The sequence below is a fragment of the Panthera leo genome, chromosome B1 (assembly GCF_018350215.1).
Source record: "Panthera leo isolate Ple1 chromosome B1, P.leo_Ple1_pat1.1, whole genome shotgun sequence".
Taxonomy (NCBI): Eukaryota; Metazoa; Chordata; class Mammalia; order Carnivora; family Felidae; genus Panthera; species Panthera leo.
The window spans coordinates 143,046,050-143,058,625 of NC_056682.1; the positions used below are offsets into that span (position 1 = coordinate 143,046,050).

Here is a 12,576-nt window from a genome sequence, read left to right on the forward strand (position 1 = left end):
TCTCTCCTATTCAGAACATTCGAATTGCCTAGCAATCTGGACTAAGATTCCATTTGTTATCATTCTTTATGGAATGTCTCCCTCCCTACTGCCTATTTGCTAAACATGGTAGTATGAAACACACGGTAGAATTTATCTGACCGTAGTGTTGACAGATGGCACCTCAGTAATCAAAAGGGAGAAACTGTGAGTGAAATAAAAAGGAATTCTGTTCCATAAAAATTCTTTAGTTCACAGTTTTAAAAAATGCTTAATACTGTACTTGCAATCATGAATTATTGTAAAAATGATAAGCACTATGTTATATGTGACCTTCCTCTTTCCATCACTCTGATAGTCCTTGCCTATATTTTGTTTCTGTTTTTTTTAAAGAGAATCAGGATTCTGATTCATTAATTTGATTTATTGTTTTTCTGTTTTCTGCCTCATTAATTTGTTTGTATCTTTATTATTTCCTACCCTGTGCTTTCTTTTGTCTTACTTTTCTTCTTTTTGTATTAGAAATTTAGTTCACTTAGTGTCATTCTCTCTTTTTTGTTGAGACCAGGTCCTCAAAGTCAGGAATTTTCCTTTTTTTCACTGCTTTACTGTATCTCCAGTTCTCCTGGTAGTGTGTTCATTGTCATTATTTTTCGGAAATTCTTTCATTTTCCTTTATATTTTCTTTATCACAGAACAGTTATTTAATAGGAGGTCTTCTCGTTTCCAGGAGGAAAGGCCTCTTTGCTTTGGGGTTTTACTTTTCATTTTTAGTTTTATGAACCTGTGAGCAGAGGGTGTTGTTTGTAACGTTTCTACTTTGTGGAACCTGCTGATCTGTTACTTGTGCCCTAGAATGTGCTTGGTTTTTGTCAATGTTCCTTCCATGTGCACTTGAGAGGAAGGTATATTCTCTGTTGTCAGTGTCGTGTTGGATATATATCGAAAAAGTCTACCTTAGTAATAACCTCATCTAAATCTTTTCTATCCTTATTTTTTTATCAGTGTGACCTGTCTCATACTGAGTGGCCTACTAACATCACATCATCGCTGTGCTTCTGGTTCTTATTGTACCTCCTATAAAGCATGTTTTATCTAAGAGCGTGCTGCGTTATGTGGTACATAGAGTCAGAAGTATTCTATCTTTATTGTGGATCGTGACTTCTAATGCTAAGTGCCCTTGTCATTATTTAATGCTCTAGCTTGCAGACTACTGGTATCAGGATATTGACTGATGCTTTCTTATTGTTTTTATTCACTGGCGAATCTTTGTCCATCACTTTATTAGCAGTCTTTTTGAATCAGTGTATTTAAGTGTCCTCTTGTATAGAGCATAGAGTTGAAATTTTGAAGAACTAATTTGACAGTCCTTACCTTTGAATAGGCAAGTTAAGTCCCATCACGTTTATTGGCATGACTTTTATGTTTGGCCTACGTTCTGTGACATTATTCTTACATTATCTTCGGGTGTTATAATTACTGTACGTATGATACTTACTCTGTTCATTCGATGTTTTTTTTCTTTTTCTTAAAAAAATTTTTTGTCCCTTAAGGTTTGTATTTTTATTCTGGTGGTTACCTTTGCATTAATACTTTTAATAGTACACCTATAGAGCCCTTTTCTTCTTACTTTTTCCTTCCTGTCAGTCTTAAATGACAACTAGTGGTCTTCTACTTCCCCCTTTTCTATCTCATATCTTCCCATTTTGAGTTACATTTGTCCTCCTTTTTCACACATGTAATATTTATGTATTATCCTCAGTGCCATTACTCCACCTATGTTTTGGTCTCAACCTTACGAGCTGAATAGTTCATGTTCCCCATCACATGTCTTGCACAGTATCCCCAGTCATGTTTTTTTTTTTAATGTTCATCTTTCCCTTTTTTTCCAGATTTTATTCTGAAAAATGTAAAGCTTACAGAAAACCCAAAAGATTTTCACCAGTTGTTAACACGTTGCCACATTTGCCAGCTGTCTTTCGGTTGGATGAAGCCTCACCTCCTCTAGCAGATTCCTCAGAATCTGTGTGTATGTTGCATGTATACAGTGCTCTGGCACATTCAAAACTGTTTTCCTGTGGCTTTGACTCTTTGGAAAATCTTGGCTGGATATAGCATCCTCGGTTTGTACTTTCATTCCTTGCATTTCTTTAAAATCCTGCTGTACTACTGCCTTGCTTTGTATCTTATTTTTGAATAACCTGGTGCCATTGTAGGCCTATTGCCTTTGTAAATTATTTCTTCTCTTTTTTTTGCCTGAAGGCCCTGAGGACTTTTTCATCTTTAAAGTCTTAATACAGTTTTTGGGTTTTTTAAAAATATAGTTTCATTAGGATACGTTTTAAAGTTGATCATTCTTGGTCGATATTCCCTAGTGTGAAAATGTATAGACTCAGAGAGCTTTCTTTGTTTCTAGGAAACTTTCTTGGATTATAGTTTTAAATAATAGATCTGTTTCATTGTTTTGATTTTTTTTTCTTCAGGGACACCAATTATCTTCAACCTCCTTTGCCAGTCTTCCATTCACTTCCTCTCTCATCCTTTTTACTTGTTTATCTCAGTTTTCATCTTCTGTTTTCCTGATTTTCTTCATTGCCTTTGTTAAGCTTGCATTGCAGTCTATCCTCCCTTGTGCAGTCTGTAATTTGAGCTTCATTCATGATATAATATAGTGCTTTTCTCAGTTTTCTTTCCTGACTTCAGCCAACCCTCATTTCATTCCTCCTTGTTTGTTTGCTTGCTTGTTTTATGTGTTTCTTGTCCATTTCTGTTCCTAGGTTTTACATTTCTGATTCAGAAATGTAAATCTAATTGTGATCTGATTTTTCTTTTTCTTTCTTTTTAACTTTTTTTTTTTTTTTGAGAGAGAGAGAGCAGGGGAGGGGCAGAAAGAGAGGAGGAGAGAGAATCCCAAACAGGCTTCACACTGAGCACAGAGCCTGGTGCAGGGCACAAACTCACGAACCGCGAGATCATGACCTGAGCTGAAGTCAAGAGTTGGCCACTTAACTGACTAAGCCACCCAGGCATCCCTGTGATCCGATTTTTCATTTCCTCCAATGACTGAGAATATTTAGTGCACTTTGAAGGTGTGTTGTGTGTTAGTTTTCTTCGACTAACTCCAACTGTTTGTCGGAGTGGGGGCACTTCTCATCAGCAGAAAAGATCTTATTCATATTTTCTGACATTTTATAATAGTTTTGTATGGGTGTGGTCTGCTTTTATCTGTCCCTATTCATTTTATGGGCAGGATTCTTAGTTTGAGAGTGCCCTCTTCCAGGCAGTTTCTGTTAAGCATGGTGGTGGTGGAGTGGGAGGGGTAGACGAAGGGTAGGCATATCTTGTTTTTGTTTGTTTCTGCTGGTGCCTGAATTTTCCCTCCTTTCCCTCTGTGGCCGTATCTGCTGGGGAGATCACCTCTTCTTCCCCAGAAACACTGCTTCTCTGAGGCTGCTACTTCTGGTCCCTGCACACTTTCAAGCCATTACTGAGTAGCCGGGGCTGTGGACTACCTAGTTGCAACCGTGCCTACAATCTTGGCTTTTCCTGTTCACTTCTGGGTTGTGGGGGAGGTCTGTGCTTCCTCCAGCCCTCTGCTCCTTTTCCATTTTTCAGCCTCTCCTCTCCCGTTCTCCACACCTACAGGCCCTCAGCGCTGGCAGATGGACTGTGGGAGCAAGTTTGGAAAAAAATCTCCCCCTGTTAACTTGAAGGTTGCAGTATTCTCTGTATTCTAGAGATGCTGAAGGCATAGAGCCCATGTGCTTTTCTTTATTTGTTCTCCTTGTTGATTTTATGGTTGTTTTCGCAGGATGAGGGTGAGATTTGGAATCAGGCCACCACCATTGTTCTCCAAACCCCGAAGTCCTCTTGGCCTAATCTAAAATTATGAGCATTGTTTGATATTAAAGAAGTTTTTCACCTTTTATTAATGATTTCCAATTTGCTGATTTGTGATTTTTTTTTAATTTGTGACTTTTTACTAAAGGGATGTTTCTAACATTATTTGACAATGTAAGAGAGAGACTTAAGAAAAAACTCTGCCCTGAATCAGAGTGCTGATCATCATAATAATTAAAATATTCATGTTTGATTTTCAGCTTATCTTTAATAAGCTACTTAGCCATTAAAAGGAACAATTTTTACAACAAGATTCTATTCACTTACTAATTTTATGTAATAAAATATTTCTGTATAAATGCTTTTCTGGTGAAGAGTTATTCCAAACTAAACTAAACAGACTTTGTTAGTTCCCCTTCTATGAATTTTGTTCTCATAATACCTTATTAATAAAGATCAAATGCCTGTTTTTTATAGATAAGAACTAAAAAAACCAAACAGGGAAGCACTCATATTTCAAGATCTCAACGAAAAGGTAGCAATAGTTAATATGGAACAAAAAGCTGGTGAACCAAATAATGAAGATCTTTTATCAAGTAGTGGCGCCACATCCAATGGAGGTAAGTATTCTTTATCAGACAAAATGGGGAAAGAATTGGAATTAAGCAGTCCTCATAGTATTCATTCAGGCTGCAGGGTTGTAACAAACAAACATACTGTATTGTTGAAAATTCTACTTTTTAGGGAAGAAATTGTTTAGTCTTTTAAAAATAGCATATCTGTTTTTTAACATCTGTGTACCTTACATTTTTAGTTTAAAAATCGTTTCCATGTTTCCCTAACGCCTTTTCTTCCCCTGTCTGCTCTAAGCCAGATATCTGTATCATTTTGACTCTTTTTCCCTCCCTACCTCCATCCACTCGGGTATGCTCTTTCTAGTCCCAGCAGTGGCTCACGAGTCCATTTTTCCCTCTCCGTTGCCATTACTGCTGTTCTAGTTCAGGGCCCCCTCACCTCTGCCTGAACTGATTTCAGTGAAAGGATGGCCTTCAGGAAAACAAAGAGGTGGCATGAATATGTGGAACGTTGCAGGGAATTGGTAACTCTAGTGTTTGAAAGAGCTGAGAAGCCTCACTGGGGAAGAGGCAACCCAGAGATGAGCAGCTGCAGGAAGCCACTACCAGCCTTGGTCTAAAAGGACAATGAGAAGAGGAACTGTTGCAAGGGCCAGAATGAGGGCTGCCTGGAGGGAGCAGCAGCTACTACTCCCTGCAGGAAGCCACTGAGGCTGGTGAGAGGGAGTGGTACTCAGCTTCTCCCCCACTCCTGCCCCAGATCTTTCACCAGCACCACCCATTGTGACCTCCCTAGACTTCAGGGGGGAAGGGAGCCTGGGAAGAGTAGTTCTCTGCACCACACGGCAGAATAGGGGAAGGACAGAGAATGGGTTTTCTGGCTGTCAGGCCAATGGCCTGTAGCATCCTTGACCGCTTTCCCTGCCTGTCTCTCATCCAGAAGAATGCACCCAGAGTTTATTCTCAATTACAGATCTGTTGTCTTACTGGTCTGCTTCAAAACCTTTATTTCAGCACACTTAATTTGCAAAAGTCTCTGCTTTTTAGGATGCTCATGCCATCCTAAGATGTCACTGTCACCTCCACACCGCTGTTCCCATCTCCCCTGCCCACTTCCATGCACTCACCTCCACACTTATACTCTGCCTTGTACTCCCCAGGGACACCGGCACTTAGGTCTGGGGTCATCTCCTCTGCCTTGGGCCCATCATCATCCCATAGTATTGTCCTCATGTGTGACCCATCTGAGATCTCAGACTTCCAGTTTCTTGACCTTTTTAGTTCTTCTCATCTTGACCTTTAGCCACCCGCTTGTCTTACTTGCATCTGATTACCAAGAGCTGTTAGACTTCTGAAACCCAACCCCCTGTCTTCCAGCCCTCTCGGTCCCTTATTCCTAGAGCATCTATTTTTCTGCCTCATGAAAATAGTGGTTCTCAACCATGGCTCCATGCCAGACTCATTTTTTGAGATTTTACACATTTACATGGCTTAGATCTACACCCGCAGATTCTGATTCAGTAGGTCTGGAATGGCGCTTAGATGCCACAGATTTTTTTTTTTTTTTAAGCTCCCCTGGTGATGCTAATTCCCAGCAAGTATTGCAAATAACTACTCTAGATTCTGCCATTTTCTCCTAAATTACCAACCTCTTCCTATCCTCACTTTTTTTTTTTTGGTACTATTCATTATTTCACCCCATCACTTGCCTGTATCTTCAACTTCCTTTTTCTCTTATTCTTCTGTTGCACTCTTACAGGAAACTCCCCATCTTTATCAGGCTGACTGCCTTTTCCGTTTTTGTACTGGGCTGCTGGGATATTCTGCGAGAGAAAACACAAATTGTGGATTTTCCACCAGTTTGCCACCTCACAGTCACAGTCATCCCTCTCTCAACTCTGTCCTTGATGCTGCTAGTGGAGACTTTCTCACTATCTCAGGCAGTTCTCTCTCCAATTTCCCACACTACTTATTTCAGAATTGTACCATTCTTGGATCCCTCACCCCACCACCTTCTTGTTCACTCTCAGCATCACTTCCTAATTTCCAGAGACATTAGGAGCCCTTAGGCTGGTACTCTCTTACTTTCTCATATCCTGCCCCATAACCCACTGTTTTTCATAATCCATGCCTGCCTTCTCTCAAAGCTCCATGGAAGAGGCAGCTTTTTAATGTGCTACCCGGGATCTAATTCCTGTGCCTGTCACCACGTCAGCTGCCTCAGAGATTTGGCTCCAAAAACTGCCCCCACTCACTCTGCTAGCTTCAGTCCCTTTTCGCCATTTGCACTCACCCATCCACGTAAACATGCTACATCTCTCCCAACCTAAAACGCTACAGATGCAACAAACCAGAACAACAAAAAATAAAACCTTTTCCTTGATCTGTCCTCCTTTATTTCTTCTTGCCTTCTTAGCCATGGCTTCTGAATGAAGATTTGTATTCAGTGTCTTCACATCTTCACCATCCATTCATTCTGCAAACTACTGCCTTATGACTTTTGAACCCAATAATCCAATGAAACCACTCTGGCCAACGTGACTAAATTTTCCCTTTTTTGCTAAGTTCAGTGACTTCTTCCCCCATCCCAACATTTTGTTTTGAAATTTTTTAAGTTGTTGAAAAATTGAAAAATAGTACACTGAATATTTTATATATTCTTAGACTGGATGCAGCAGTTGTCAACATTTTATTGTATTTGCTTTATGTCTATACCTACAATTTGTATTTCATTTACCTGAAGTTGAAGACATCATGATTCTTGCCTCAAAATCTGACATGCATCTCCTTAGAATAAGGATGATTTCCTACATTGCCACATTATCATTTCTGAGAAATTTACTATCAATGCAGTGTCATCTGATATGCATTCATATTAAAATTCACCCAGGGGCACTTGGGTGGCTCAGTCAATTAAATGTCAGACTTTGGCTCAGGTCATGATCTCAGGGTTCGTGAGTTTGAGCCCCGTGTCAGGCTCTGTGCTGGCAGCTTGGAGCCTGGAGCCTGCTTCAGATTCTGTGTCTCCCTCTCTCTCTCTGCCCCTCCCCTGCTCACGCTCTGTGTCTCTATCTCAAAAATAATTAAACGTGAAAAAAAATTAAAAATCAAAATTCACCCAGTTGTCCCTATAAAAAGCTTTCATTAGTTTTTTTTTTTTTTTCTAATGTAATCAGAGATCATGGATTATATTTGGTGGTGGTTCTCTTCATTCTTGCTCCTTTGTTGTTTCTGCTGGCATTGGCTTTAAGAGTCTAGTTGTATTGTAGAATATCCAACATTCTAGATCTTTCTGATTGTTTCTCATGTTTAGATTCAGATTAAACTCACTTGGCAAGAGTTTGTGAATATCCTGGTACTAAATAGCTTTGTATCCAGTGGTTTTAGGATCAATTGAAGATCCTTGCCTGAATCAATTATTACATTGTTGATTTTCTAATTTTACCATAGTTACTAGCTGACATCCTTCAGGGAAGAAAAGCTTTCCTTTAATTATTAACACTACAGATCCACAGAGTGTTCTTTAGTTCAAAGTGCTAGAATGCATCGGTGCCACTGTTGTTTCTGATGCTCAGTTGTATCACATTTAGCCAGTCCTTTTAAGCTAGGTCCTGTGTCTTTTTATTTTTTTTAATTTTTTAAATAAACAATTATATGTTATTCCAATTCAGAGTCTCTAAGTAAAATAATGCAGAATTACACATCCCTGTGTCTTTTTAAAACATGACCCCCTTCATTGCTTTCTGGCCCATCAAAATGTTCCAGACTCTCAAATGTACTTGGCCTGTTCCCCACGAATGAGCCATTTCTCTAAGGAGCCCTGGGTCCTTTTAGTAGGGAGGAGTATATAGAATCCAAAATCTGGTGTGCATATTGCTACTGAAGTATCACTTTGTCTGGGAGCATTCAGTGGATGAAGTTTCAAAATAGATTTTTTTAATCATAAGTTCACATGGCTACAAATGCAAAATCAAATCCAGTACCACGGAGTTCCTCATCTTCCCTCATTCCAAATCTGCAACTCCCCTGCATGAAAACTCCGGTGTCCAAAACCTTCAGTATACTCAGTCATTTTCTCTCTTCCACAGTACATACCAAATAGTTCCAGAATTACAACAGCGCTGCCGCCACTCACAACTTACCTGCCAAGTGAAGCTCGCTAAGGCCACACGGTCAGAGCGCTAACAGAGTCCTAAAGTTATTTGAAGGAACTACTTTCTGTGTGAAGTTATGTTATCAACTTACTGTACACTTAGGTTTATTTGTTTCTATTAATATTCACTTTTGGCTTATTTTTTGAATATGGATGATGTGTATGGCTCAAAAGTAAAAACTGTATGAAAATGTATATTCAGTCAAGTCTAGCTGCCATCCCTATTCCTTCCACTCCATTTCCACCTATCTCTATATCCCTATAACCATTTTCTTGAGTTTGTTTTACTCTTCCAGTGGTCCTTTTGCAAAAGTAAGCAATTGCTACCCGCCCCCCCCACACACACAGATATGTGCATGTGCTTAACACATACACTCTTATTTTTCCTTTCTTACAAAGAGGAGGGTAATTAACCTCTACCTATTCAAGGGAGGAGTATCAAAGAATTTATGGACATATTTTCAAAGCACCACAGTTTGCCCTATGGTCACAAATTATTTACATTTCTCTCACATGCATAGTTCATTCACTCTCTCCCAAGAAGGCCCCTAACAGTCTCATCCCATTATAGCATCCACTCAGAGGCCAGAATCTCTTTTTATTTTTATTTTTTAATCTGGGGGGGCGGGGGTGGGTGGGTGGGGAGGGCCAGAAGGAGAAGGAGAGAGAATCTTAAGCAGGCTCCACTCTCAGTGCAGAGCCCAATACAGGACTCCTTCTCACAAACATGAGACCATGACCTGAGCAGAAATCAAGAGCGGGACCTTAACCCACTGAGCCACCTAGGCACCCTGAGACCAGAATCCCTTCACTGAAATTAGATTCAGGTATGGATAAAGCTCCTCAGTTGTAAGTCCTTAAGTACAACTCCTTAGTTCTTCTTCGTCTGAAGACCTGTGACAGCCAACATACAGTGGCAGGCAGGCATAGGATAACCTCTCTCAACACAACCATCCCAAATGGGGTAAACAGGCACACAGTCCGTCTCAATTCTGAAATCTAGCTGAGCACAGGTTGACCATCCCCTCATGAGGACTCAGGCCTGCGAATACTTCTCCGTGGGTCTTGACACCATCCTCTGTACTCTTGGGTCTGACTTTGAGACCTCCTTCCTTTTACATGAAAGGTAGTATATGTGTTCAGCTGGGGGGTTTCTCGGCCTGCTTACGGGGAGGCCTCTTTTCATCTCACACTCTCTCTGTCACTCAGTCAAAACCAGTGGTGTTTCTTGAATATAATTCTCTAATATCTTTGTGGGTCTTCTGTGAACCTTCCCAGATTTTACTTCCTTCATCTTCTCTTTAAATATTGGTATTTTCTCCTGGATCCTCTTCTGTTTTCACTCTGTACACTGCCCCTCGATGATCCCATTGACTCCAAGGATTCACTAGAATTCAGATGCCGATGACTCCCAAATCCTTATCTCTAAAGCACATCATACTCCTCAACTGCACAAATCAAACAGCGTTACTTGATGTTGAAGCTCAAACCCCAAGAGAGATCTTTGACACCTCTCTGTCTTTTACTTACCGCATGTATTTCTCAAATACACACCCTGGTGTCTGTCACCATAGTCTCCACTTCAGGGTAGACCCTTGCCATTTCTTGCCGGCATTGTTGAAGGCCTTCTCGGACTTGATTCTCTACCTTCAGCTTATCTCCATGCAGTGCATTCTCCACGCTGAAGCCGGAGAGCCTTTTCAAACTACGGACGTAGTTAACTGTTCTCTCACTTTCAAATCCGTTAATAACTTCCCAAAGCTTTTGAGATGAAATTCAAACTCCTTGTCGTGACCAGGAGGCCCTTCATGATCTGGACTATGTTTTAGTTCTCATATCTGGCTGCTACTTTCCTGTCACCCGGAATACGCAGTGCTGTCTCAAGCCTCCTCACCAGTAACTGTGGTGTTCCCACTGCCACAATGCCTTTCCTCTTCTCCTTAATATACCGCAAGGCTCGTTCAAGCTCAGGTATCACTTGATCGCTATCAAGTAAAACTCCCTCCTCCTCCCTGATCTCTTCCTTTTTACCTTGTGTCCTCTCAGAGCTGTTACCAATCTTTTACTTGTCTATTTTCTGCCATGAGACCTTGAGCCCCTTGAGTGTTCACTAAGGAGATCACCTGGGATGATGTTTGCCATAAAATTGTTTTATTACTAAGTTGATTGATGAATTCTTTAATATCTAGGTTCTTCAAGTCCATTTTTTATGTCGTCTATTCGTGGTACAATAATTGAAAACACATCTTCAGCTGGGACATTGACACAGATTCCTTTTTTCCCCAAATATGAAGTGGAGCTTGATTCTCCTAGAAAAGTTATCCCTTACCCTGGAAAGGAACACATTGAACGTGTTTTGGAAGAATATTCACATCAAGTCAAAGATCTGCAGAGAAGACTAAATGAAGTGAGTTACATTCTTTTCTTCTAGAACTTCGTGCCATTCGGGGATGACAGTGAGGCACATTGCCTTGGAACAGAACCTAAACTTCCTAGAAGAAACACTTAGCAATAGATTTATTAGTTAAAGTTATTAATTTGACCTATGCTTTCTATTTCAGTGTTAAAAATTGGGCACATAAAGTTTCCATACATATTCCTTGGTTTCATGGCTAATTTTTTTTTTTTTTTTTTTTTTTTCAACGTTTTTTATTTATTTTTGGGACAGAGAGAGACAGAGCATGAACGGGGGAGGGGCAGAGAGAGAGGGAGACACAGAATCGGAAACAGGCTCCAGGCTCCGAGCCATCAGCCCAGAGCCTGACGCGGGGCTCGAACTCACGGACCGCGAGATCGTGACCTGGCTGAAGTCGGACGCTTAACCGACTGCGCCACCCAGGCGCCCCATCATGGCTAATTTTAATGAAACTTGAATAGCTCAAAATGTTATAATTAATGGCATTTATCTGTAATTATAATAATTGGTTCAGGCCTGCTGTCCTCCTATCATGATACCTGGTTTTTCTTTACAAAGCAGTTGTACGGATAGACCTTTACATGTAGGTATATACATAACAGCTAAATAGTATATAGAAGTTATTTGCTAAAAATTGTAAGTCGACCTTATGTGGAATGAGGTCAGCTTTAGCCAGATTTACAACTGTATACTGGTTTCCGGTAGTCTATAGTCTAAAAGTCAAACTTACCATTGTATCCTAAGCCTTTTGATGATATAACCCCTCTCTTGTGCATTTGAGCCTCATCTCCTACCTGTTCCCCAAATGTACCCTCCGTTCCAGCAGTATGAAGCTACTTGCTCTTCCTTGGATGTAGCATGCTATTCTAGAGCTTCATACTTTGGTCGAGGCCGTTACCTCTTCTTTACCCTGTCCGCCTGGCAAATTCTTATTATCCACCAAGAACTCAGTGCAAGCATTTCCTTCTTTGAATCCTTCCCCCTAGACAGCATTAGGTATATTCCCTGTCCAGCTGTTGCCCTATGTGCACATGTCTGTTGTAGTATTTAGTACACGTTACTGTGTTCATTAACACATTGTTCCATCTCATCAGACTACATAAGCACATTTAAGGGAAAAGCTACAACTGTATTAAGTGCTGAAAATTATATACTATTGTATTACGTACAGGGGTACAAAGATGATTAAGGTAGGACTCAAGGGGTTCATAGACTTGAAGAGGAGCTGGTATATAAACAAATAGCGATGATACTTATGATAAATACACTGATAAAAAGAGCGGGTGGGTGGGTGGGTTGGTTGGTTAGATGGATGGAAGAAGCACAGAGATACCAATGAAGTAAACAGTGTCTTAATTTATTTTCCATATCCATCCTCTGGCAGAGTATCTTGACACTTGATTGGCTCCCAGTAAATGTGTGTTAAATCACTAAATGAACAACAGGGCTATTTGGATACTTGTAATATTTAGCGTGAACCTCCTGTGTAACAGATGTGCTGGGTATATAAAGATGGAAAAGACATCATCCTTTCTATGTACACATTTATAGTCTGTGGCTGAGATATTTAAATAGAAAATGATAGCAACAGTGAGATCTGTGCTATAGTAGGG

General features: G+C 40.3%; 1 protein-coding gene across 13 annotated transcripts in view; it reads left to right on the top strand.

Annotated features, from left to right (window-relative positions):
- CCDC158 (coiled-coil domain containing 158) overlaps positions 1-12,576 on the top strand; it is a 102,160-nt gene that overhangs the window by 8,501 nt on the left and 81,083 nt on the right. For 10 of the 13 annotated variants that reach the window (XM_042936146.1, XM_042936155.1, XM_042936150.1 and 7 more), the window contains 2 exons: positions 4,297-4,439; positions 10,737-10,954. In XM_042936146.1, the coding sequence (XP_042792080.1) occupies positions 4,370-4,439; positions 10,737-10,954 (288 nt within the window). In that variant the 5' untranslated portion in view covers positions 4,297-4,369. Of the gene's footprint in view, positions 1-109; positions 187-1,871; positions 2,103-4,296; positions 4,440-10,736; positions 10,955-12,576 lie in introns of those variants that run through there. The other 3 variants (XM_042936149.1, XM_042936147.1, XM_042936153.1) reach the window with 3 other exon arrangements.